This window comes from Podospora pseudocomata, chromosome 7 (assembly GCF_035222375.1).
Source record: "Podospora pseudocomata strain CBS 415.72m chromosome 7, whole genome shotgun sequence".
Lineage (NCBI taxonomy): Eukaryota > Fungi > Ascomycota > Sordariomycetes > Sordariales > Podosporaceae > Podospora > Podospora pseudocomata.
Genome location: NC_085891.1, coordinates 1,231,601 through 1,256,837, shown reverse-complemented (window position 1 = coordinate 1,256,837; position 25,237 = coordinate 1,231,601). Strand labels below are relative to the sequence as shown.

Genomic DNA, 25,237 nt, shown 5'->3' with positions numbered 1-25,237 from the left:
GTTGAGCACTGAAGCCAGTGAGTGAAGATGGCCAGGTTGAACCCACAATAATTTCCAGTGGCCATAGCTCAAGTGAGCTCCTGGAGCAATTGAGGACCCGCTCAAGTGAATGGGGGTGTTGTTGTTGAGGATAAAAAGATCACCGACTTCTGCAGTCCTGTTGACTCTTGTATCGGCGCAACACCCACACAACCGGCGATCGCCACACATTCAAAATGCTCACCATAGGAGGCCCCGCCTCTGGGCCGAACAAGGACGACGACTCTGCCGACCAAATCAAAGAACAGAATGAGCTCCTCGCCGAGCTTTCTGATACCATTGACCACCTAGCTACTGGTTGCGAGATACTGAACCTCAGACTTGAAGGGCTCACCAAGAACCCCGATGCGCTCCCGACCAAGCTTGAACATAAAGTCTTGGGACATGTGGTTCAAGACGCGGCTGATGATTTTGAACGGGAGATGGCCATCAGAGATAGGGAGAGCGGGGAGGTGGATCGAAAAATGGAATTATTGGGGGCGGAGATTATCAACCTCAAACGCAAACCAGATGGGTATGATGAGGGCACAGGTGCGGCCCGGCAGCCTATAGGAGCAGCTCCTGCCCCGGCTGTCGGCTTGATTCCTCATAAAAGGGCTCGCTTCGACCTCGATTTCCCACCCCACCCGGCAGGCGAGTCATTTTACCAGCAAGATGAAGTCGGAACAAGATGACCAGAACGGCAACAATGGCGCCAGGCCGACCACCCCTCTACGCTCAATGCGTGCCTTCCCGGCTGCCCCTCCTGTCCTGAACCCCAATGGGATTCACTTTCAGCCCCAGCTGCCCTCCACCCAGTTTGGACCTATGACCCAGACGTACATCCCTCGTCGGGATCCCCCTAGCATGGCTTATTTCGCTGGCCCGGCTGCTGGTTTTCCTCAGGTAATTGACGCCAGCAGTTTCCGACTTTTTGTTTCGATTCAGTCATCGAACAGGCGACCGAGTGGTCTTTGATGTGCTTTTTCAAGTCAGATTTTGTGCGACACTTGCTAATCAAGTTTTTCACAGGTCACCGGTCAAGACACTCACTTGTGCCAGATGGGTGGTTACGCCCTCCAAGGAGGCTACATGATGGGTCCTCAGGGACCTGTGGTGTCGTCCCCCGCCAGCGTCACCATGCCTGCCATGCCCGCCATGCCCGGCGCTGGTATGCCTGCCATGGGCATGTTTGGCCCTCAAGGTGGTCCCATTCCGCCCAGCTTCCCCGGCGCCGGCATTGCCTACTCTCGGATGCAGCCGGGCATGAATCCGTTGATGCAGATGCCGAACGGTCACGGCCACCAAGCTTTCCCTGGTAGCCCAACTCCTGATGCGCAGCCTCCTCACGTCCACTTTGAGCCTGCCTTGGGCATTGGCCTCACTCAGAGCGAGCGATTGGCTGCTGACATTGAGCATGCCAAGCAGGAGGGATGCTTCGAGCCTCAGGACTTTATGCCGGCCAACAGGGACCCGTACAAGGAGTGGTGGGTGGAGGAGGTGGATGGCCATTGGGGTCTCTACCAGCGTCGTCAGATTGATCGGCTCAAGCACAAGTGGTATGTGAGGGATGGTTGGTTTTATGCCAAGCGTCTTGAGGCTCCTCCTGATGTCTAGAGGTGAGTATACTTTGGTGTTGACTGTGGAGCACGTTGGCTAACGAGCTAGTGTTGTTAGCGATGCCTTTGACGAACAATCTGCTGTCTTTGAGGCAGATCTCTTTTGGCTGCGTTGCCTTTATTTAATCTAGTCGGTTCGATCATTTCCTCTATATGGTACAGGATTGAGTTCACGTCAGGATCTCATGGATGGTCATCTTTTAGATGGATGGGAATGGTATCATGGGATGGGCATGGGTTCTTTTTCGGTTTGGCGATGGTACTAAAGGGAATGGCCAACGGTTTTCTGTCGCTGGCGTTTAGGGGATGGTTTCTGCGCTGGTTTTATACTGCCAATACATTCCTTTGATATTTTTTATGCTCCGTGAAGTGCCTGGTGAAGATGTGAAGGTTGAAGGAGGTCAAAAACGGAGCTGTGAGGCTGAAAGCGGGCCGCTACAGAAGGCCAAGGGTCCCTGACAGCATACCACAGATGTCACATGCAAAGCGAACCCCAGATTTGACCCGGCTTGGCGGGATGTTAACAGTTTTGGTGGGGGAATTGGGGTGAAAGTGTTAGTGCCGTGCACGCCATTGTCCATTTGCGATGACGAAGGCGGGTTTTACCTCTTGTGCCAAGGCTGAGCTCATCAGCTGTCGATTGAATCGGGGGAAGCAGCTTGGAGAAGCTCGGCAAAAAGGTGTTGGAGGAAGAAGAGGATCCTCCTCCCCGCATCATCATACGATTGCCATGGGCACTGGCTAACGAAACCCGCTTCCCATTTTATTAGTTCACATATACTCATTCATCAACTCTTGCCATTATCTCACAACCCCTATCATCAATTTCATATTCACCAAAAGTCACTAAAGAAAGAAATTTTGCCAAAAATGCTGCTCATAGGCCTCACGGGCTCGATAGCCACGGGCAAATCAACCGTTTCCTCCCTTTTATCGCAGCCACCCTACAACCTCCCCATCATCGACGCCGACCTGATCGCCCGCCAGGTCGTCGAGCCGGGCACGCCGGGTTACAATGCCATTGTGAAGCACTTCCTCCCCAGCACACCCGACTTACTCGTCCCCGTGTCAGAGGACATGCCGGAGAATGGACCAAACGGAAAAGGCCGCCCGTTGAACCGACCTGCGCTCGGGAAGAGGGTTTTCGGTACTAGTCTGGAGAGGGCGAAGGACAGGGGGGTGCTGAACGGGATTGTGCACCCTGCTGTGAGGAAGGCCATGTTTTGGGCTGTGGTGAGGGAGTATGTCAAAGGGAAAAGGGCGGTGGTGTTGGATGTGCCGTTGTTGTTTGAGAGTAAGCTTGATCGGTATGTGGGACGGGTTATGGTTGTTGGGGTGAGGGATGAGGAGGTTCAGATGGAGAGGTTGATGAGGCGGGATGGGCATTTGAGCAGGGAGGATGCGGAGAATCGGGTTAGGAGTCAGGGGGGGGTGATGAAAAAGGTTGAGAGGGCGGCTTTTGGTGGGGGGGTGGTGGTTTGGAATGATGGGGATAAGGACGATCTGAAGAGGGAGTTGAGGAGGGTTATGGAGGAGGTGGAGAGGGGGAGCCCGAGGTGGTGGGGGTGGGTTTTGTGGGTTTGTCCTCCGTTGGCGTTGGTTGTTGGGGGGTGGGGGTTGTGGAGGAATTGGAGGGGGGAGAGGGAGTGGGAGGAGAGGGAGAGGAGGGAGAGGGCTAAGCTGTAGTTGGTGGTGATGAAGATGAGTCGGGACTATGGAACACGGTACATGATGAGAGCTTTGAACTTGTGAGATACATAAGGGTTGATGGGTTAATGTATTTTCTTTCTTTTCTGGGTCTCTTTGTCTCGAAGGTCCTGTTTGTGTTGGTTACTTGTGGTTGAACGGGGCCTCAAACTGCGTGGTTTCGACGAGGAATGGGAGGCTTCGAGTCAGTGAGAGAGACTCGACGGGAATCTCAATGGCAGATGTCGACTGACACGGGCCATGGGGCATCTCATTGAGCCTCAAACTGCAGGGTATCAGTCGACGACATGAGAATTACGGGCAGACCCACGACCTTCTGAGCGACTTCCTCAAACACTCGACTTGCTCCCTTACCTTTCCATCTCAAGTGAATTTCCAGCAACGTGACCCCCCTTTCTTGCAAAAATCTCCCTTCCACCCCCCACCACCGACTTTGCTGTAATAGCCAATTCTTCCTGCAAATATAAAGCTTCTTCCTACCTTGCGACTACAGTTTTCAGCGCATACTCTCCTTCACAGCAAATTGCTTTCTGCGGCTACTTTCATCTCTGGTTACTGTTCGACACCAGGCCAAGTATTTCCCCTCTTGTCGTTCTCTCCTCTTCACTCAGGCCGTCGGCCCCTCCCCAACTTGTTTCCTTTCCTCCAAACACCCGCTCGGATCGAGAGGCTCCTTCTCGATTCTTTCCTTGTTCTTCGCCCTTCAACACCGCTACCGGTCTGTTTCCGTTCCGTCACTATTACTTCAGGAGATTGATAGTCGTTTTTTTACTTTTCCTCTTGTCTCCAACATCACCAAAGTCGCACTGCTCGCAGCCATGCCTCCCAATACCATGATGGAGTGGATTATGGGCCGCAATCTCACTCGCACCGAAAAGGAGAGACTGACAACACCCGAGCCGGAGAGACGGAGATCAGAGGAGAAAGAGTACAGAGGCAGAGATTCCAGGCGCCGCGATTCTAGACCCCGGCCCCCCTCTAGGCATCGGTCCCCGTCCCGAGACAGATACTACGATCGACAAGGTTCGACTACTGCTCAGCCGCCCACCAGGCATCGAGCCAGTGAGCACCGCGAGCATGGCGAGTCCCGTCATCCTCGAGAGCACAAGAGCTGTCACAAAGCAAGAGCCGCCCAAGCCGCCCAAGCCGAGACGGCTTCCGTCGACATCGAGGCTACTGCTGCCGCTGCCGCCGCACTTAAAAAGGCTAGTGTTGCCATTGCCCGAGCTGAGGCTAGAACAATTGCTACGGTTCACGCTGCTCAAGACAGGAAGGTGGCCAAAGAGAAAGCGAAAGAGGAGGAGGCCAAGAGGAAGGCAGAGATCGAGGCGGCCACGACCAAGCGACTTTCCGAGATCTTTTCAGACGTTGACTCAGACGAGGAGGAGCGCGCCATGGCTATAGCGTTGGCAGTTTCCAATGCTTACAAGCAACAGCAAACAAAGGGCAAACCGAGCGATCCCAAGTCATCTCCGTCAAAGGAGGAGAAGAAGGCTGACTCTGCCAAGCCCAAGGAGGTCAAGAAGACTCAAGAGACGGAAAAACCTGTCAACACCACAGCCAAGAAGCCGAAATTTCAGGTTGAGGTCTATACGGGCAGCGACGGCGAGGGCGAGACCTTTGTCGCAAAGGTGCCGCTTCAGAGCAGCAAGACGCCGGCCGAGGCTAAGCTGGCCCCTCCCGAGCCTGACGAGAAGGGTGAGTCCAGCAAGACCATGGAGGCGGAGAAGAAGGTCGAGGGCAACAAGAAAGCAGAGGACAAGAAGAAGGCTGATGACAATAAGACCGAGGACAAGTCAAGAGACAACAAGTCGGGCCAGAACAACACGAAGAAGCAAGACGCGGGCGCTCCTGACGACTTTGTCACCCCCGATCTGGAGCCCCATGCCACATGCGGCTGCGAGAACTGCATTCAGGGTCGGAGACTCCTGGGCCGGGAGTTGAGCAAGCCCCGAACTAGAAAGGAGATAGCCGCGGCGCTGCTTACGGACTGTCTGAAGAAGAAGGGTGGTTCTGCGGGGAATGACAAAGGCAAGAAGGATGGGAAGAAGGACGGAAAGGATGATAAGCAGGATGACAAGAAGGGTGTGAACAAGGATGCCAAGAAGGACGAGAAACAGGAGGGCAAGAAAGACGACAAGAAGGACGAGAGGCAGGAGGGCAAGAAGGACGATAAAAAGGGAGACAGGGGCAAGCAGGATAACCCCCAGAACAACAAGAAGGCTGCCGGCGACAGCTCTGGTACCAGCCAAAACCAGAACAAGTCTGATCAACAGAAACCCGACGGTGGCAACCAGTCTTCGAACAACGCCCAGGGATCAGCCACCGTCCAGCATGTCCCCTCTCGCTCAGCCACCGTCCAACCACCACGCAACGCCTACTACCTAGACGGTCATGTCCAAGTCTTTGACAGCCCAGCTCAGCAGCCCGCTGCGCCTGCGGGCTTTCCGCCGGCTCCTATCCACCCCCAGTTCCAGAACTATGGCTACGCCGGGGATGGTGTTGTGCATCCTGTGACCAACATCATCCACACAGACTGCCCGAATCCCTACTGGTCCCATCAATCTGGCGGTCCTGCGTGGGGAGGCTAGGGTCCTCCGCCGCCTGTGATGCAGCCTCCCGTGCAGCCTGGGGCTTACGGTCCTCACAACTTCACTCCGCAGGGAATGGCTGGGTACCAGCAGTGGCAGCAGATGCCGGGGTCGTGGCAATTGAACGCTGTGCCTCCGATATGGCCGAATGATTCGGCGTCACAGGGGCAGGGCCAGGGCCGGGGGACACCTAGGGCGCAGCAGGGAACTCCGAATGTGGCTTCTGGCTCTGGCGGCAACAACGGCGGAGGGAACAACGGTGGAGGTAACAACCAGGGCGGAAGTAACAGCAAAGGAGGGAAGAACAAGAAAGGAGGGAAGAAGGGCAAGTCTGCCTCTCCTGCTGTTCAGTTCACCGAGAGCACCAAGGCCGGGTCTGATGATGGCAACAATGACAACAACGGTGGCGGCTGGGGTAACGGAAACGACAATTCCAACGAAAACTCCAATGACAACAGTTGGGGGGGTTGGGGCAACGGAAATGATGACTCCAACGACAACTCCAATGATACCTTCAACAACAACGGCGGCGACGACAGTTGGGGCAGCGAAAACAACACCTCTGGGGATAACAACGATACCTCCAATGACAATGCGGGTGGCGGTTGGGGTAATGAGAATAACTCCTCTGGGGACAACAACGATACCTCCAACGACAACAACAACAATAACAACAACAACACCAACAACAATGGCGACAACAGCTGGGGCAACGACAACAATAACAATGATACCTCGGCTGAGAACAACAACAACGGCGGCGGCAGTTGGGGCAACGATGACAACAACAACTCGGGTGACAACAATGATACCTCTAATGACAACAGCTGGGGCAACGAGAACAACAACAACAACAATAACAACAACACCTGGCCCGACCCCAACCCCCCCTCTAAACCCCCCTCCCCCTTCACCTTCCCCAAACCCGCCTCCCTCACAGGAACCAACACCAGCAAAAATTCCTCCCGCAAAAAACTCACCTTTCAACCTTCACCCCAAGACCAGTTCGACTCGGACAACGAAAATGTCGATCCGCATCCGTGGGACAAGAAGAGACCAAACAACAGTGAGATGTCCATGCCTGGCTCATGGAACGAGACACCGGGGCCAAACTCCCCTGAGAAAAAGAAGGTGGATAAGGGAAAGGGGAAGGAAAAGGCAGAGGGTGAGTTTAGGACTCCTAGTCCTGTTGGGAAGGAGGATGATGGCGGGGTGAAGTTGGGGAATAAACTTGGGGGTTTTGGGTGGGGGCTGGGCGGGTTGGGGGGATTGGTTGCTGCTGTTGCTAGCAGTGTTACGGGTGGGAACAAGAGTGATGATGGGAAGAAGAAAGATGGGGGGGATAAAGGGGGGAATGATGGTGGGTGGGATGATGATAAGAAGGAGGAAGAGGAGAAGGAGGAGGAGGAGGGGATTACTGGGTTGGGGGATTGGTAAAGGGGGAAGGTGCGGAGGGAAGGATTATTACATGGGATTATGGCGGGTGAAGTTGGGATGTGTGTGGAATATACTGTTTGGTTTTGTTTACATTATCTGGTTTGGTGTTGGGCTATTCAGCGGCCACAATATGACCACAGCAGTTCGACGGTGAGTTTAGGCCTTTACGGATGGTATATGTCTTTGAGTAGAAAGATGAAAATTAAGATATATTTTAGGAATCGTGTGTCGTGACTGTACATTCCCAGTTGTCACGAGCACACTTTCATCTTCAAAGAAGCAACATTCCAAACGTCAATAAAAGATCGAGTAACCCAACCCACCGCCTATCTCACCGGCCTCGGCTCCAAAGAGTGCCAGTACTGAACCGCTGGGCTGAGCCCCCTTTCCCTTGCGTCGGTACGCTAACAAGCAGCGAATGTGGGGCTGTCCCAACCAAGGTGCTGACCACCACCACCAGCATAAGGCAGACCGGTCTAGGTACAACTGCCGAGACAGCATTCCCAAAAAATCTGCCTTTGCTTCCGGGTATACCGACAGGTCCTCCTCTCCGTGTTTGCATGCTGTATGCATAAACTCCCTTGATCGGCTGGTCATGTAGGTAGGTTGGAAGTTGTTGGCTGGGCCTACATGTGAGTTGGCTGCAGTGACGAGGCCTTGCACCTGCTGACCGAAGCGATCTCTGATCGGTGACCATTTGAGAGGGCGCTCGAGGGAGCCCTTATCCCCGACCCTAACCCTCGGGTGTAGCGTAGCTAGCTAGGCTTCCCCACATTCAGGGGTTGCGTAACTTTGAAAAAGAGGGAGGGGCAATCCTTGAAGTTTTTCCCTTGCGCTACCCTAAGCCAGCTGAAAATAGATGATTTTTTTTTTCTCGCTTGAATGATGAATGACACCCTTTTCACGGATCTCTTCAGATGTGGCGTTAGAGTTGCCGGGTGTACGTGGCGGCCACGTTAAGGTGAGGGTTGTTCGGCAGTCGATCGGTCGGTCGGCTGAGTCGGCTGCCTCCGAGGGCAACGGGGCGGCCCCACATTTCACCTTTTTCAAGGTCGGCTTCGCCTCAGTTGCCCTGGCTTTGAGTTGAAGAAGAAAAACGTTGGGCATCAGGCGGGCAGGCCGGGGTGAGGCTTGTTAGCAGATCGCTGGGCGTGTGTTGTAATACAGTTCGGTTTTGACGTTAATGTTGACTTTGACAGACCCCTGACAGGCTTGATCTTGACAAGCCAAAAGAGTGACGTCAACGGTGCCAAGGCCCCGCCCGGCACGACGGGAGACGGGAGACGGACAAGACAAGGAGGGGCCAATATCCGATATCTGTCAACCCCCCGTTGATGGGGGATTCCTTATTGAGAAATTTCAAGTCGAGGAGTCATGATCACAAGGGACTTGGGTTTGAGGCGATAAACCGGTCTTCTAGCGGTGAAGACGGCGAAGGATCACGGCGAAAAACAGGGAGGAATATTTTTTTTTTTCATGCGGTAAACTCGCCTTCCTCTTCCTCGCCCTCGCCAGCGGGGTTGTCCATTCCGAACCCGGTTTCCAAGCTTTGTGACCTTTCTCCTTTCTTGAAAGTCCCTCGCGTCGAATTGTCTTGCTTCTCGATACCCGCTGGGGCATCATTGGGTCGTGATACCCCACGCAGAGTAAAACAAGGGAGTCCAGAGTCAGGCGTTATCGAGCTGAAGCCATTGGTAATCTGCACTGTGGTTGCGAGCAAGAGACAATCTGCCAGTGGGCAGTGGGCAGTGGGCAGTGGACGTGTTTGGCCGAAACAGGAGGTTCACAGAGATCCAGGAATATTTGCGATCACGGGACACTGGCCTGAAGAAGGAAGCCCGGCCGAAGTCAAGTGACTGTCAGTCACGAGTGTGCGCTGCTGCGCGGCAAGAGACGGCACTTTTTGCCTCACCTCCCGTCACACAAGAGAGGAAAGAGTACGCAAGCCACATGAGCCAAGCCACAATTTGTAGTGACAGTGTGTATAAGTGTAGTTGCGTTGTTGGAAACAGTGGGGCTGCAGAGAGAAAAGGCTGCAGATCCACCGTGCTTCCAAGTTTGGATACGCACAAACCCCTCTCCATGTATTCGTAATTCAGCTGGGCAGCTCTGGGCATTCTCTCACAGACTTCACCTCGCCCTCACAGCAGCAGCTAGCTCCACGTTCAGCTTCCAGCAGCATCAACACCAAGCATCAGTATCAGCATCGTCATCATTTCCACCATGATTATCATAACCAAGTATACGGAGATTTGACACCCCAGACAGGAACAGATGCCGGTTCTACAGCAGCCTCGCGCTCACTTCTAATCTGGCAGGCTGGACGTCAGGTAGGTGGTTCTAGGCCACCCCAGGTCTGCAGTAACGTCGCAAAGCGGCACCACCCTTTTTGCCCTCGTTTCGAGTTTTTCACCCAATCGCCTGCCGTATCCTCGGTCTTTCTCCAAGATGGCGGCCGGAGGAGGGCGTCAGGCCGGCAGCCAATGAGGCTCAATAGCAGGGATCCCAACTTACACACCTTTTTGCTCACCTTCTGCGCTAGCATGGTCTGCCATGCCATGCCTGCTCTTGTCATCCATGACACGGGACCGACGAGAGGCTGGCATTCACTGGCGATGCTTCCCCCCTCTCCTGCACTCTATATTGCCCGTTTGGGGGTGCCAGTGGGATGCCAGTGGCATGTTGCAACTCGAACATCTCCTTCCGGAACCCACCCCTGGCCGCACAATTCGACAAAGGGACCAGTCAGTGTCGAATATCGCCATCGCAGGACGTGTAGCCGGCTGGCTGGGTCCCATCCTCCTCCTGCGGCATGCCCAGATCGGGACATACTGGTCGAGTGCTGGGCCCAAGAAAGTCGAACGTGTGGCGTCGAGCAAGATTTCCAGCAACAAGACCGGCATGTTCGGGAGGGGTGGGCGGGATCTTTTATTGATGGGCAGACAGTCAGCCACTGAGGGAGTTGAGACAAGAGAAGAACGCCTCCAGCAGCGCGCTTGTGTGTTTCATGTTTCCTTGTGGCCAAGCTGATGATATCTTTTTCGCTTTCGGCTCCTCGCTTCTTGCGTCTACTGCGAAAGGACTCCTAATCTTACCGATATGCAGTCATGGGGTTGGAGCCTTGGTCCAAGGGCAGCCTTCAACATGGCTACGCCGTCTCTGTCATCTCATCATGATTTCGGGCTAGGGCACCGCTTCATATCACTGGGCAAAGGGAAGATTGAGGTCTATCTTGTGATCACGACGATGGCTTGAGATTTAGACAATCTCGCCGTGGCAAATGACGCCTTTGTCTCTTCCCCGCCGCCAAATGCTCCGGCTGCTTTCTTCTCGAAAGTTTTTTGGCGGCTTGCAAGGAGGGGGAAACCCCATCCCAAGCCATCAAGTCCCAGATGGTGTGCGTGATGGACCGCACAATATGGCTCTTGAGGCCTCACCAAGCGAGCTTCATGCATGACTGAAGAGGTGGCCCATCACAAACGGCACCGGCCTTTTCAAGCGACCGTCTGTCCATTCAGCGGCAACACGAACAGTGTTTAATCTAGACCATGCAGTTGCATGGCAGTTTATCTTTCTCAGGACGCCGGTGTCGCTAATAAGGGAAGGGATGGTACCTTGGAGTGACGGTCACTCTGTCAATATCACAACTCACAAGTCACAAGTCAGAAACGACGCTCTTTTTCAGAACAAGAATTGGCTGCAGACTTGGCTGCCCGACCACGGACGTTATCTGAAAGTCCTGGAGCCATTCACACAAGGTATTTAGTTGACGCCTCACTGTTTACCCGAGTTACCAATTCCAGTTTCTGGTGGGATCTCGACGGGCCACTCATATAGATTCTGGGCGGTGGCGGATATCGATATGACTCCTCACGGCTCATGCAACTAAAAATCCCCATGAAAAAAAAAAAAGTCCTACGATCGGCCGGGAGCTGTGATACGCGCTTTTCTTGCTGCGGGACGCGTCATTTACTCTTCGACTAGCGAAACACGAAAAAGGAGTCATTTCGCTGCATGATTTGACTTGTTGTCAAGAGGCCTGTCATGAGAGAGTCTGAACAGCTTGCTGCCAGCCACACCAGCCAGGAGGAGTCTTCAGCAGGGCGAGTCTAGCCGGGTGTTAGTCTGGCGACCTTTTCTCTTGGCGGACGTTCAGACTTACAGCCGTGTAATTACGGTACGGTGCTCTGTAACACTACTCCAGATGTGGCGCTGTTTGTAGTGTAGCTGTAAGCTTGCACCGTCCACATCTGCAGCTTTCAGCTCCGGTCGCATGCGACCGACCACAAGCCGGACCAGCCATTCGCTCTCGATGGCCATTGCGCATATGCAAGTGGCAGCATAGCCCACGGACTTTCTTCCCTTTTCTTTCCTCTCTTCTTTCACCTTGGGCCTGAGAGGGAGAGAGAGCAGATGGCGATGGGCCGCGCAAACCCCAGGTGTGGCTGCTGTCCCATCTCTTCCGTCTACCGTCTTCCATCAAACGTGCCTATCCTATCCTGTCACCAGTCAAGCGGCTGGGATCGGATCAAGTATTCTTGTGCCACGCTGCATATGCTCAGAGAAGAGCGCCATGAAACCTGGGGGTGGTACGAAACAAAAGGTACTTTGGAGATCGTCCCAAGATGGTCATTTTATCTCGACTTATAAGTGTCAAGGGTCTGATATCATCTGTAGCGTCCGGGAATGCGGCAGCAGTGGGTGGTAGTATGAGGAGGTACTTGCCCTCAGTAAAGACGACGCTGACGCGAAGCCGCGGCAAACCCGTCAACCTCACCCCGTTCTTCCTCCAGGCCCAGTCAGCCCAGGCTACCACTGATGATCTGTTTGCCCGCAGATGCTGCTCCTCCACCGACGACGAGGACAGTGGGCAGACAGCAGTCGAGGTGAGGGCGCTGCTGTGAAGCTGCAGGCGGGTCCCAGTCCCGTCCGCTCGCCTGGCCCCATCTGGCCATCGGCGCTGTCGTCCCCTCTCCATCGACCTGCATGTCCTCGGCCACGCCCCCTCTCCCTACCCTTCCCTCCCAAGTAAGTACCTACCCCCCCCCACACCAGGGACCCCGTCGGTAGGTACCCATTTCGGGACTTGATCTCTTATAACGACGGGCCCTCGCACCCGGACTATACGAGATTCTCACCCTCCTTCTTCCCCCTCACGAGACTTCGTCCACCCTTCTCTTCTTCTCATTTGCGGTTGCTGGCGTGCATGCTAATCCCTTGTCTTGGGACCGCCCGCTCCGTCACCTTTCTCACCTCGTTTCTTATTTACTATTCGTTTCCCTCGCCCTCTTAGTTCCCCATCCCAAGCCCTTGCCCTGCTCCACCTCGACCACCCTTTGTACTCACTCAACCAGGACACACACCAAAGTACACTCAAACCATGCCACCACAACTACTCCCGGCTTCGGCAGCTGCCTTTGCTCCCCGTGCTTCCTCCGTCAACGTGGTCCTCGGATCCAAGGTAGAGCCGTGGCTCACGCAAACACTCAAGCGCATCAACAGGATCAAGCGCCCACTCAACAGTGTACCTCAGCACCAAAGATGTCTGACCGAGACCTTGTCGTCGCCAAATGCCATCTGGACCCTGGCTTCGCTGATGCTGCCCAAGGCCCCCGAATCGGAGCTCAGGAAGGACTCCAACCCGCTGATTGAGGCCATCTTCAACTACCAGCTCATCCACCTCGAGGCCTACATTGTGCACGTCGACATGGTATTGAGAAACGAGGTTGCTTACAAGCTGACGCCGGACACCATCGAGTCCCTGATTGAGTACCACAAGGACATCCACTGTGTCAATGCAAAGGCCAACACCTACGACTGGTCCGAGAAGGAAACACAGTGCAAGAAGCTTCACGAGGACTTCATCCAGGCCATCAACAAATTTGTCTTCCGGACACATGTGTCGGCACTCGAGGGGCTCGAGGAGGATGGTGGTGGAGAGCTGCTCAGTGGGAAGAGTGAAGAGGTGAAGAATGCCGTCATGAACCTGGTCAAGCCTCTGCTTCCGCCGCCGCCCAGGATCGTCGATGTCGTCCGTCAGCCACCGCTCCTGCCCAGCTCGCCTGCAGGTGCGAACATCTGGTCCCAGGCGCCCACTCCGACCACGATGCCAGCCCCCGTCGATTCCTGGAAGATCCTGCCTTCGAGCCCGAGTGTAACTTCGACTCCGCCCGACTCGACCAGCCCTACCATGTGGGCCACGATTGGCATCAGCGAGTCCTACACGCCATCGCCTCCTCTTGCCTACAGCCAGCCGTACACTACAGCTGGTCTGTTCTACGGCTCGCAGTTGGTCTCGTCGCCCATCCCCCACCTCCCACTGCCCAGCATGCTTGCTCCTCAGTGCGGTGTGACGGTTGGCTACAACTCGTTTGGCTGGGACAGTCGGTACCAGGACTATGCGACGACAATGTGACAACCATCGCCACCTGTATCGACCGCTAGCTATCCAGTCGTGACGACAGCCTCGTTGTAAGCGCGCCAACCAACGCGCCCATCGGCCACGACCGATAGTCGCGATTTCAGGAGGGTTTGGCATCAAAGCGCAACAACAGAGTTTCCCCTGTCACCACCACACTTTATTGTTCGCAAGCATCAAAGGCATATCGGGGCGTTTCTTTCATCACCTTTTGCATGGGCTCGGAGCTTCCTGGGAACAAATCGTCGACATACCCTTTTCGGCGCATATATATTTGGACGGGGTTTTTCCTTTTTTTCATTTTTTTTTCTGTGTGTGTTTCTTTTGTTTACAGCGAGCGTTTTTTTGGTCTTGTTTTTTTTTTTTCATCTATTTTGGATACCACTGCTTCAACTGCGAGCTCGGTTGTAAGCCTTTTTCTTCTGTTTGGCTTTTGTATCGCATGCACACAACATCAAACCTTACATGGCTGGGTCCAGGGGCTGGATATTTGAGTTTTTATCTGCATATTTATCGGCATATTTTGGAAAGGATGAGATACAGGTGGTCTTGTTTTCTTTTGTTGTGTGAAACTTTTTTTTTCCTTTTCGGTGATTCAAATATCAAAGAGGAGACCGCAGCAATGCACCACAACCCAAGTTCGGCACAGACCGAGCTAAAGATCTTTTTCTTTTCTTCTCTCTTTTTTTCCTTTTCAAAAACTTGGTGGATATGGGAGACGAAATTCAGCACCACTCGACTCGACCTTCCGCCAAAAAAACCAGCACTCGCTTAACGTTCGTTCTTCACTCACCCGACAACAAACGACCACCTTGGATACCAAACATTTTAATATTCCTTGTCTCATGGATGAATGTTAATGTTACGGCCTATTTCTTTTTCTTAATGATGGATATATATATCCCCGACAAGAACCGGCTTTTTTTTTTTTTTTTTTTGCGACGTTGCGTACGACCGAGCGACGACGATTACGACGACGACGACGACGAGGTAACGAATTTTCGGCTTGATGCCGGAAACGCTGCAAAAAAAAACCAAAAAAAAACACTGGATTGTTGTTTGGGAGGTGTATATCCAAAAACAAATCAGCGGAAAACATAACATTCATCTAGCCTGGCGCGCGCGACATGAAAAAACTCATACGGGATATGTGATTTTTCTTGAGCAAAAGGGCAGACACTGGTTGTCGACAAGGAAGTGTTTCCAAGGAGGCTGGGTCGGGGTCGAGCCCGAGGCAAGGAAGGCTTGCCTCGGATATGGAACAAGAAGAATGGACGGGAGTAGGGGGTTGGTTTTGGGGAAGGGGGAGGGGTGTCTGGATTTTGTGAACAGGGCAAAATAAAAAGGCAACTGGTTTGTCTTTTTTTGATTTTTGTCTTTTTTTCTCTTTTCTTTTATCTGCCTTGGGGGGGCTCTCTTTCCCCTTTCTCCGCACCAATCCTGACAGCTTGGTTTGGGAAGTGGGTGTTGTTTTTGGCTGTTGGTACTGGAACGAGATTACTGTTGCGCACGTTTCATTTCCCGGCAGAAGGGGAATTGTGATGGGTGCAGTTCAGGTCATGGTTTTCCGGTTTACAACGCAGTCAAAAGACGATAACCGCGCTCCTCGGCTGTCAGAAAGAGTGGTGAAGGTGGGAAGGGGGGGCCAGGAACGGGGGTTCGTCTCACTGGTTTGAGATGCTGGAAGGGGAATACGTGGGAAATCCGCAACTGGTTTTTTTTTTTTTTTGGGTTTTTTTCTTTTGCGGCTGGGAAATTTCTCTCTCTCTGCTCTATAACCCAAGTAGCTTAAGACTACGAGGATTCTACTACACGTCGTAGTTAATAAAAACGAGAAAAACGTTTGCTCAAAACCAATTTTTGTTTTTTTTTGTTTTGGACTCTTTTGTTGCATGTGGTTGAGGTCTTTTGTGAATAGTCAACACACTGAAAGAGAGTGATGCGAGGTAACGTTTCTGATTCAACAGAAATGACGTTGCAAGCAGGGTGAATGTCCAAAAAGCAGGTGAGATCTTGGTGAGGTTTGAGGTATATTACCCTACATCAACTCTGCAGCAGACTCCGTAGCGGCTAATTTCTTCATGTCCTCATGTCCTCATGTCAGCAAGGCTCGGTAGACGCGATTAGGTCTGTATGTGTGCATGTAAGTGAGATTTTTTCTTTCTTGGTAATGAAAGCAGATGTAACCGTTCGTGCTACCTGCCTCAAAGGGCTGGGTTGGAGGTGTACACACGGCAACAGAGACACCGAAGACATGATGATGCCAGGATATCAAAGAGGCTAAGACACGGCCCGGGACCGAAGAGAGGGGGTTTGCCTGTCAATCTAACATAGGTTCAGCTTATGGAGAGGCATATCTACCTAGTGGGAGCAACCCATCCAAGCTCAGGCCGGGTGAGTACGTTGTCTCAGATTTGTGGGTGGAGAGACATATTTTACTCATCCATCCGTCTTGTCCTCATCATAAGGGCCTGTGTGGGGTGTGCAAGAGTCAAAGATAACACCAATCTTAATCCTACTTACATAACAGTCTCTCTCCCCAGGTAAATCCCGTAAGAGGGTTCCCTGCCCGTTCGTCTGGGGCGCGGGCCCGTGGGATGGCGTAGTTCCCTCCGCCGCACAGCTGCCGTCTAATGACACTGCCGCGGGTGTGCATCGGGGGTTTTGCCGTATCTGAGGGCCAGGTTATGCCTACCTACTCTAACTGCACCGGTAGTGGCAACCTACCTATCCCGGCTCGGCCAGTCCTCAAAGGCATCAACATGAAGAGCACACACACATTTAGGTAGTCTGGAAGTAAAACCCCTGCCCTCTCCGTGTTCTCGTAAGCTTCCAAAGTTCTAACTTGTGCACCCCGATGCAGTACGTACCGCTCTTGTGTCTCCTCCCCCCAACCCCTGCAGTATCACCGTTGACTGTGTCTAGGGGTCTAGGTGGTTTTCCCCAGAGGCACCAGGTAGTTAACGAACCTTTTCCGGGGGTGGACCACCCACCCGCCCGTTTAACCCAGCCGGCCTACGGGATTTTCCCCTCCTCAGCAAAGCGGCTGAGCCTTGACCAACTTTACCTTGCACAACAGTCTGCAGGCTGAGAGGCTGAGCTCGATTGGGTGGATTACGTACCGCATCTTTCTTGCGTTCGCTTTCACATGCTCGGGTTTTTGGAGGAACATAGATTAAATGCATGGGAAAATTGGAATGTCGTGGGACATAGATGCGGGCTGTCCGGTGGTGGGATGGATGTGCGGGTGACTTTTTGGAAGCTTACCTACTTGGGTGAGGCAGAATTTTGGAGATGAGGGTGGTGGTGGTGGTGATGGTGGCAGTGTTGGGAAGGGAGAAAGAGAAACCCTAACCCATAGAATTCGGGATGTTTCATGTTTCTTTGGGCTGAACAAGGGCTGAGAAGGGATCGTGATGAAGATGGTGTCTTATTGAGAGTGTTGTTGCGAAACGAGCCGGGAGGGCTGAAGGAGTTTGACCTAGGGAGGGGGTGAGAATAGACGGGACGGGGACTCGGAGGATGCGCAGTTGGGACCAGCTTCTAGAATCCGGAATTTGCGCTTTTCGATCTAGATAGAACAGGCTGGAGGTCCGGAGTGTCGGGTCATCGCTCCTAATCCATTCCTTCTCTCACACCTTTAGGAAGAGCTCTCTCAACACCATCATCATCCCACTCGCTTTTTTCCGTCTTGAAAGCCAAACTGCGGCGTTGCACTCACCATTACCTCAAGCATGAAAGAAAAAACAGTCAACAATCATCCGACTCCCCCGCTCCAGGTTTACCCCCTTTCCGGTTGGCCGCCCTAAGCGCGACGCAGCTGCGTTGAGATGGTACGTAGCCATTTTACTTGCGCCGTATTGGCACATCGAGGGCAAACCCATCATTCCCGGTTTGTTTATACAACAATAAAAAGACGGATGAATTTTTCGTATTGAAAGATACCTGAGGTATTGCTGCCTTGTTGAAGGGTTTTTTTTTTGGCCGGGGGGGGGGGAACCATTTTCAGGCTCCTGAAGAGAGATTGTTTGTCTTTGGGGGCCCCTTTCCAGGCCTCGGTAACGATCAAAAGGGGAGAAAAGGGGTAGCGACATCATGCGTATCCATGCATCTCAGTGACCTTTGAGACTTGTGAATCATTGTTCGCATCGGAAGTTCAGGGCCCAAGATGCCCCCTCTACCTTGGGTATTCTCAAGACTTCTTACTTGGCTCTGGAAGCCAATAGAGCTATGCAAGTGTGCCAATAGGAAAGTGAAGTAGTTTCGAGTTTCTGGTATGGTGAAATATCTTGTCGATAATTTCCAAGTAGACCTCAGTTGAGGCTGACTGCATGGTACCTACCTAGATAGGTACTTCAACACTAAGACACCACCTTCCATAAAAAGTCCTTATCCACAGTCTGCTTTGGAGTATTGTCTCTTCTGTTGGCTTCACGATTCACTCTGCATAATACCTATGACAAGGGTTCCAATGATCCTCTAGCGAAAGTTTCTGGCCTCGAAGAGTAGGATCAAGCTATACCTGTACCTACCTCAACAACAACCAATAGTGAACCAACAGAGCTCAGTCAACAGCCCTCCATCAACAGACCTCAGTCCACAACAGCCTTCGGTTCCATACCAGCCCTCAGTCCAAACCCAAACCACACTTGCCGCAACCCCAACCACAAACCAAGCAACAAAAAAAGAAATGACCAGACTGCAAAAAGCACAAAAGATAATCCACCACCAAATGGTGATTTACAAGCAGTGGACGGGCTGGGAATCGAACCCAGGACCTTTCGCATATATCCGTACCCCAGACTCCCAATTTTAATCGGAAACCGTGAAATATGCTAAGCGAACGCTCTACCAACTGAGCCACACGCCCTGTCTTGTTCATGTCCTCCTCCCTCATAGCCCTCCTTTTTAAAGGCCCCTCTCTCTGCTGGTATTTTAGTTAGTTTAGATGTGGAGAGAGAGAGAGAGAGAGAGAGAGAGAGAGAGTGGATAAAGTTAGGGCTTCCCCAAGCCACCATCTCCCTGCCACAAAACCCCTTCAATGTTGAGGGGACGACTTGGTCTCCGCCCACAGCTCCATATCATCTCAAAATGAGGAGAGGAGAAACACCAATTCAAGAAAGGGCCGCTGGTCTAGTGGTATGATTCTCGCTTAGGGTTCACCCTACAGCATTGCTTGCGAGAGGTCCCGGGTTCAATCCCCGGGTGGCCCCAGTACAACGACCATCTTCTCTCAGAGAAGAAATCCATTTTTTATTTTTACTTTCCCCCTTTTTCCATCTGTTTACTTTTTGCCATGTGATTTGAACATCACAAAACAGGGCCCAAGGACAGCATCCGCGTTCACCCCCTTCATCTCAGATCCTCTTTACAAAACTCATTATCACGCTATGTATATAGTTTTGCTCTTCCCCCCGCCCCCGGCCCCCCTTCCAACCAACCCAACACACTCCGCTCATCACAGAGCAGGAGCAACACCAGGACTAACAACCCCCTTCCCTCCCTGCCCCCCTACCACTCCCCCTCCTCCCCCCCTCGGCTTCGTAATCTCAAAAAACTCCGTCAGCCCCTTCACCACCACATCAACATTCATGTTAATCTGCGGCATCTTCTCATAACTCCCCTCCTTCATGATCGCCACCAGCGCCAGAAACCTGTCTACCTCCCTCAGCATAATCGGCCTCTGCGCGTCGGCAAGCACCATCCCGCTCTCGGCCCACTCGCACGCCACCTGATCCTCCAGCGGCTGCGCCCACGGCTCCCCCTCCAGCCTGTCCCTCCACTGCTGCGTCCTCGGCCAGCTCCCATAAACTTCGGTAAAGTCAATTATAACATCCACATAATCAGAGCAGATTTCGTAGCTGGCCATGTCCTCGGGGGTCGAGTCCGTCGCAATGTAGATCTTGGTGTTGACGTCGAAGAGATAGGCCTTTTCGAACCGGCACGTCCGGCAGAGGTTCGTCAGCATCGCCTCGAGCTGACCCAATCTAGGGATGAGCTTCTGGATGACCTTGCTAAAGGCCTCAAAGATGCTGTGGTTGTAGATGCTGGTGAGGTGGAAGTTGACAGGCGCGTTTTCGATCCCCTGGTCCGAGAGCTCGTCCTGAATCCGTATCGTCACATCGCGCTGGATATCCAGCTTGTAGTCGTCACTAAGGCCGTCAACCTTGTGGATGAAGACCTCGATATTGATGTGAGGGTAGCTTCGTTGGACGTGGAGAATGGTGATGTTGAGCCGGGTCACGGCTTCGAGATAGTCGTCTTGGGCGTCAATGACCCAAATGAGAGCCCCAATCTCGCCAAAAATGGCGTCCATGTCGAACGAATAAGCTGGGTTTTCAAAGATGTCGATCTGACCTGGAAAATCCCAAACCTGAAACTCCATGAAAGAGCTTCAACGTGTTAGCGGGTGATCCACACAGAACTTTGCTCTCTTCAGACGCTTACTTGAGACTGTCTTTTTGAATTCTGGCCGTCGACTCGAGAAACAATGTCTCGCTCGCTGGCAACTTGTGAAACACCACGCTCGAGATGGATGACTTCCCACTCCTGAAACAAACAGCACAGTCAGCCACAGTTCCACACTGTCCATCCAAATCCAAAGGTTCCATACCTCCTTTGTCCCATCAACAACAGGCGAGGCTTCCCCTTCGTCTGGGGCGTCATCGGGTCAGGCACTTTTGGCCCATCCTTCTTTTGGATTCGTTGCCGGTTCTGTTCATAAACACGAGAAAGATTTAGCGCTGCTGGACTGATAAACCTGATCGGACGAGGGCGTAGAGGCTGCGAGTCCAGATCCTCTCCGTTGTCCCTCGAAGCACCGCCCCCATTGCCACCGGTAGAAGACATGACGGAACAAAACAAAGTAAAGTCAGGTGAAGTGTCTTGAGAGAAAAAGAGAGAGCTCCTGAAGTAGATAAAGCAAGTCTCCCCTCCGTCACCGCCCTTGCATGCCCCCCAAGAAGCAAGCAAGCAGTCACACGACACGAGTAGGTAAGAACCCAATCCTCGAATCCTCGATGTCGACAAGCCCTTTTTGTTTGCAAGCTGTGTAAACAGCCTGGTGGGATTGGCCAAGCCGGGAACTGCTTGCCTGCTTGCCTGCTTCTGAACCGGCCGAGAGGCGGGAAGCAGAGTCGACTCAGAGATAAGACAACGGAATTGTGCTTTGGATGAAGTGGTGGTAGGCAGGTCTGAGCTGGCTTTTTGCGGTTCGACGCATGCGCATTGTCTGTGAGTGAGAGAAACAAAGGCTCTCACAGCATCTGCTTGCTGCTGGTGGTGTCGTGGCGCTGGGCCTAACCGGCGAGACGAGCTCACCTCTGGTTGGCACCATATCCGCACATGGCCTCCATTTTTCTTTTTCGCCTCGTGGACTTTTGCTGGTGTCTGTGTTTCTGTGTTCCTGTCTGACAGAGGAAGAAGAGAGGAAGAGGGAGGGAACCAAGTGGATGAGAGAAAGGGACCACCGCACTGACGGAAAGAGGCAAAGTTGCGGTCAGAAGAAGCCCATATAATACTCAACTAGGCAAGAGCGAGGCATGACAGCATAATAATCCTGAGCCAGAAAAAAAATATCAACCGGGGTTGCACAAGCACTCTTCCCGATTCCAGCGAGTTGGACCCGGTGGCTCGGCCGCAAAGTCAAACCCAAGCGGTCACCCAGTGACGACAGGGGCAACATACAGACAGCAGATGAAAGAGTTTCGGGTAACTCACTCGCTGAAAAGACATTTCTGCAATGTTTGACACGCGGGATTTCTGCTGCCTATAACTTGCCTTTTACCTGGTTGTCTGCCTGCCTGCCCGTCTGCTCCCGCTTATCCGCCCATCCGTCACCGCTGCGAGGCTGGTGTGACACTTGCCTGACGAAGATGACGAAGAGGCGTCACAGTTTGGTGGGAAGGCCGAGGATTTGGTGGTGAAGAAGCAAAAAGCCAGACCGGGCGGTGTCCGCGTCCAGGGGTCCAGGGGTAAATTGTTGGTTGCGGCGGTAAAAGAGGAATCAGAGGGGGAAACTCCACAAAGCTTTGGAAAATGCCCCCAACGGTGCTGGCGTTGCTTCTAGAACGAGACAGACCAACGAGACAGAAACAACAAGACCCCTGTGTGACTCGTCGGCGATGGGAAAGTGCTAGCTGCGCAACGAAGCAATCACCTCGAGGGAAAAGTCCTCGGAGAAAGAACAAAGCAAGACCCGGCACTTGCAGGGATCGTGACTTGTTGCAAGATTGCTGTGATGTGATGTAGGTTTGCTGTGGTGACCGAGGCTGTGACGAAGAACAAACGCTTGCCCTTACCTCCATGTTGAACTATCTGACGATAGACGCTCGACCTTGGGTTGAGAGCACCCCGCTTCCTCCAAGAGATCAATGCTGAACTTGAAGATCGACCATGAAAGGGCTCAGATAGCTCAGGCTGTGGTGCCGGTCAGTGATAAGCTGTAGGTGAGCAAGGTCAAATCTGACGAATAAGATGAAAACTCACCGGTGTTTTCGTATTATTTGTTGGATATAGGGGAGGATGTATATTCCTGATTCCTGACTGGGTTGGCCTGATCAATCGTCGGTGAAGCTCAATCGATAATGCCTTGCTTTGCTGAATCGACCCCGCAGGTGAGGCACTCTCTCACAGCTCGCTATCGCAGCTCCAGAAGGTAGGTAAGGTAGTGTTACGGCGAGCTCAGGTCATCTGAAACCCCGCAGGCGGATCCTAGGCAGTGAAAGTGTTGTGTTTGAGATGTGTCCAGGCTCTCTCACTACGTCATGAAACGTGTCGGGAGGAAAAAGAAAGGATATCGATAAGGCTGTGCTCTGCTCTGCTGTATGCAATTCGCTGTCTCATGAGCCAGGAGGTGTTCAGTGCAAGGCGCCAATGTTCCATCGAAGGGGAGAGACTAGGAGACCTTCAGGTGAGTGCTGCTCACCGAAGCGGGCCACTGCGGGGTGCTGCCAGCCAGCGCGATTACATAAACCCCGCTCCCCGAACTTTAGCGCCTGGGCCGGCCTGGAGAGATCTCGATATATCAACCGCCCGGAAGCTTGAATATTTCTTGGCACATGCATCATTAGTTACCGTAGGTCACCAGAAACGTCCTCGATTCGACTTCCCAAACCTACCTACTACTATACGAGAAAAGTGTCCTCGTCCAAAAAGTTCAATGCTATGCTATACCGTGTCCTCTGTGTGATGCTCTCCAAGAGTTCCCTCTAGGTATACCTGTGCATGCACCTAATCATCCTCACCCACTCCCGTCACCCTTCCCATTACTATCCCTCAGCCTGAATCACGTATCACGGGCAATGAGGAGCGATGCCCCGGCTTTTTGACACTACCTGACCGGCCGAAAATGGCAGCCACAAAGCTCTTCTTCTTACGTGCTGTCCTGGGCTGATCCTCCTCTCGTGGAAGCCCTTCCTTATCTCCGACGCCAGGTTGAGCTGCCCCAGGCGACGTTGAGGGTGAGCCTGGAATGGTTGGAAGCGCCTCGTCAGCGCTGGTGGGTGGTGTAAGTTCTCTGGCATGGAACCCTGCCGCTGATAATGATCGAAAGCTTGCCATAGGCTGTAGCACATGAAGGCATGTCAATGCACTGCTGGCAGGACAGACGGTCGAATGGGCAGTACTTACCCTGGCACTCAGCTTCCCCCTGGCCTTCAAGCCTCTGGATATGGCTCCCTGTGCCTCATCCAGTGTCACGTTGGCGCCTCCGAGACCTATTCCATTCATTGTCTTTTCCAGCTCCTCAATCTCACCAGCCATCGTCTTGCCGTTGCATGCCAAATGCTCTTCCTTGGTAGGGACGAACCTCAGGAAGCCCCTCGCTGGTACTACTCCTATCGCTTCTTCCATGTGTTTCTGGATCAATGCCGCATTTCGCTTGTTGGTTGTCGGCAATAGTTGCGACGGTAGCGCATATATCGACATCACGTAGGCTGGGTCAAAGGTCCCTCCGAAAAGCATGCAGGCTCCGTGCTGCAAGGTGACTACGATGGAGGAGACAGGGCGCTGATACCGTGTGGATAGGTGATACGAGAGTTCGGTGATGAGAGTGAACTCGTCACTGATCTATGGCGCACGGTCAGCAAGACGGTACCCATGGCCTGGAAATATTTAGCAAAACCCACGATGACATTCGTCTTGACCTCGGCCATGACAATGGCATCCCCATGTATCCTTTCCCGGGCCGTGTTGCCCTCGGACACGGCAAAAGCGTCTTCAAAGAAGTTGACGGTGTTCTGCTGCTTGACGAGATCCGGCCTCGAGTGTCTTTTGCGCCCTGGACGAACCAGTATGTCTCCGGTTGAAGTTGCCGGAGACGATGTCGAAGGAGGTGTGTCCTTTGCTTTGCGCTCGGCAAACGACAATTCTCTTTGACCTCCCGGTGCCAACCTTCTAGGGGTCATGACGGGCGCCTTGTCGGCCGCAGCCTGTTGTGACAGAGATCGGCTCATAACGAGGACTGGCAGCTGGGTTCGGCCTCGATTCAAGCAAGTGATTTCGGTTTGCGCCGAGTATAAGAAGGTGCAATGCCTGTAACTTTAGCGGAAAATATAATGTCGCCTAAGATGAGGTAGGTCGCGCATCTCACGTCAAGGGGTCCGTTCACTCGGGTGAATGGTGAGACAACCGTCTCCCTGTTTTGTGGCACGACGGAAAACCGAAAAGCTGAAGCTGATCAAGAAGAAGTGAGTAGGATTCGCCTGGACGGCGTTGTGCTGTGGAATCAGGCAAGCCTAGCGGATAGAATGGTTAGACATCAGATTGGGTGGATGTAGACGCAGGACGAAGAGCCCAGCAAACGGAATAGGCCACTGACAGATTTGAAGTCGAGGCGTAGGTTCTGGGCTGAGATGATTGATGTGTTGTTCCAAAAGCAAGACACGCCAAAACTGGACAAGAAGGGCAGAGGCAGGAGCGATAGGAGCACTCAGGGTCGCCACTACCACCCCGATATCTTGCAATACATATGCGCAGCTTCCCCCCTTCCCAATCATCCCGGTACAGGAATCAAGATGATGGGAGGTTTTCTGAGGCGCCAATTTCCGGGTCACAGCATTGTCAACTCTGCCATCTCAACTTGAGGGTTACAAAATCTGCTATGCGAGTATTGACAGGGAAGGACAGAGCATTTCACCCCTACAACCAGTTGGGAACCACAAGACATAAAGGCATCAAAAATTGGAATTCATGGTATTCGCCATCACACATTGCCTCAAAATTCAGAACCATTCACACATGAAGTGTGACCTCTGTCACCACTCTCATACCACACAACCCCCACCTATCGTCGTCGGCTCAGCGGGAGGCGACGTCTGAAAAGATAAGGGCGCATGCGTGTTTGCTCTCGGTAGCGCCAAACAGATAGATGAAATCTCCCGCCCTCCACCATTCCGGAACGCGGGTAATAAATGAAGGCTCATATGCATTCACAGCGAAATAGCACG

At 52.9% G+C, this 25,237-nt stretch overlaps 10 protein-coding genes and 2 non-coding genes across 12 annotated transcripts; 5 read left to right on the top strand and 7 right to left on the bottom strand.

The window, feature by feature from the left end:
- Nucleotides 1–693: 693 nt before the first annotated feature.
- On the top strand, nucleotides 694–1,635 carry QC762_705300 (uncharacterized protein; the record flags this gene model as incomplete). The annotated part of the gene is made up of 2 exons (XM_062893381.1): nucleotides 694–924; nucleotides 1,051–1,635. 2 exons carry the CDS (start codon nucleotides 694–696, stop codon nucleotides 1,633–1,635), a joined length of 816 nt encoding a protein of 271 aa, XP_062739179.1.
- An 872-nt stretch (nucleotides 1,636–2,507) lies between these two features.
- Nucleotides 2,508–3,323, top strand: CAB5 (Dephospho-CoA kinase cab5; the record flags this gene model as incomplete). Its single annotated transcript, XM_062893380.1, has 1 exon — nucleotides 2,508–3,323. One exon carries the CDS (start codon nucleotides 2,508–2,510, stop codon nucleotides 3,321–3,323), a length of 816 nt encoding a protein of 271 aa, XP_062739178.1.
- Nucleotides 3,324–4,162: 839 nt separating this feature from the next.
- Nucleotides 4,163–7,372, top strand: QC762_705280 (uncharacterized protein; the record flags this gene model as incomplete). The annotated part of the gene is made up of 2 exons (XM_062893379.1): nucleotides 4,163–5,922; nucleotides 6,052–7,372. 2 exons carry the CDS (start codon nucleotides 4,163–4,165, stop codon nucleotides 7,370–7,372), a joined length of 3,081 nt encoding a protein of 1,026 aa, XP_062739177.1.
- A 331-nt stretch (nucleotides 7,373–7,703) lies between these two features.
- On the bottom strand, nucleotides 7,704–8,069 carry QC762_705270 (uncharacterized protein; the record flags this gene model as incomplete). Its single annotated transcript, XM_062893378.1, has 1 exon — nucleotides 7,704–8,069. One exon carries the CDS (start codon nucleotides 8,067–8,069, stop codon nucleotides 7,704–7,706), a length of 366 nt encoding a protein of 121 aa, XP_062739176.1.
- A 1,856-nt stretch (nucleotides 8,070–9,925) lies between these two features.
- Nucleotides 9,926–10,402, top strand: QC762_705260 (uncharacterized protein; the record flags this gene model as incomplete). The annotated part of the gene is made up of 1 exon (XM_062893377.1): nucleotides 9,926–10,402. One exon carries the CDS (start codon nucleotides 9,926–9,928, stop codon nucleotides 10,400–10,402), a length of 477 nt encoding a protein of 158 aa, XP_062739175.1.
- Nucleotides 10,403–12,752: 2,350 nt separating this feature from the next.
- Nucleotides 12,753–13,787, top strand: QC762_705250 (uncharacterized protein; the record flags this gene model as incomplete). Its single annotated transcript, XM_062893376.1, has 1 exon — nucleotides 12,753–13,787. One exon carries the CDS (start codon nucleotides 12,753–12,755, stop codon nucleotides 13,785–13,787), a length of 1,035 nt encoding a protein of 344 aa, XP_062739174.1.
- A 3,731-nt stretch (nucleotides 13,788–17,518) lies between these two features.
- QC762_705240 (uncharacterized protein) lies at nucleotides 17,519–17,887 on the bottom strand (the record flags this gene model as incomplete). Its single annotated transcript, XM_062893375.1, has 1 exon — nucleotides 17,519–17,887. One exon carries the CDS (start codon nucleotides 17,885–17,887, stop codon nucleotides 17,519–17,521), a length of 369 nt encoding a protein of 122 aa, XP_062739173.1.
- A 653-nt stretch (nucleotides 17,888–18,540) lies between these two features.
- On the bottom strand, nucleotides 18,541–18,660 carry QC762_0107560. The gene has a single exon. It is a non-coding gene; the product is annotated as a tRNA-Ala (tRNA).
- On the bottom strand, nucleotides 18,587–20,639 carry GTR2 (GTP-binding protein gtr2; the record flags this gene model as incomplete). Its single annotated transcript, XM_062893374.1, is given in 4 exon segments — nucleotides 18,587–18,762; nucleotides 18,775–20,182; nucleotides 20,238–20,339; nucleotides 20,404–20,639. 3 exon segments carry the CDS (start codon nucleotides 20,637–20,639, stop codon nucleotides 19,249–19,251), a joined length of 1,272 nt encoding a protein of 423 aa, XP_062739172.1. The 3' UTR covers nucleotides 18,587–18,762; nucleotides 18,775–19,248.
- Nucleotides 18,913–19,003, bottom strand: QC762_0107550. Its single transcript has one exon. It is a non-coding gene; the product is annotated as a tRNA-Pro (tRNA).
- Nucleotides 20,640–23,066: 2,427 nt separating the features above from the next.
- QC762_705210 (uncharacterized protein) lies at nucleotides 23,067–24,244 on the bottom strand (the record flags this gene model as incomplete). The annotated part of the gene is made up of 3 exons (XM_062893373.1): nucleotides 23,067–23,354; nucleotides 23,421–23,858; nucleotides 23,918–24,244. 3 exons carry the CDS (start codon nucleotides 24,242–24,244, stop codon nucleotides 23,067–23,069), a joined length of 1,053 nt encoding a protein of 350 aa, XP_062739171.1.
- Nucleotides 24,245–24,382: 138 nt separating this feature from the next.
- On the bottom strand, nucleotides 24,383–24,787 carry QC762_0107520 (uncharacterized protein; the record flags this gene model as incomplete). The annotated part of the gene is made up of 3 exons (XM_062884279.1): nucleotides 24,383–24,526; nucleotides 24,610–24,638; nucleotides 24,676–24,787. The coding sequence occupies 3 exons, from the start codon at nucleotides 24,785–24,787 to the stop codon at nucleotides 24,383–24,385; spliced, it is 285 nt and encodes a 94-aa protein (XP_062739170.1).
- Between the last annotated feature and the right edge of the window lie 450 nt (nucleotides 24,788–25,237).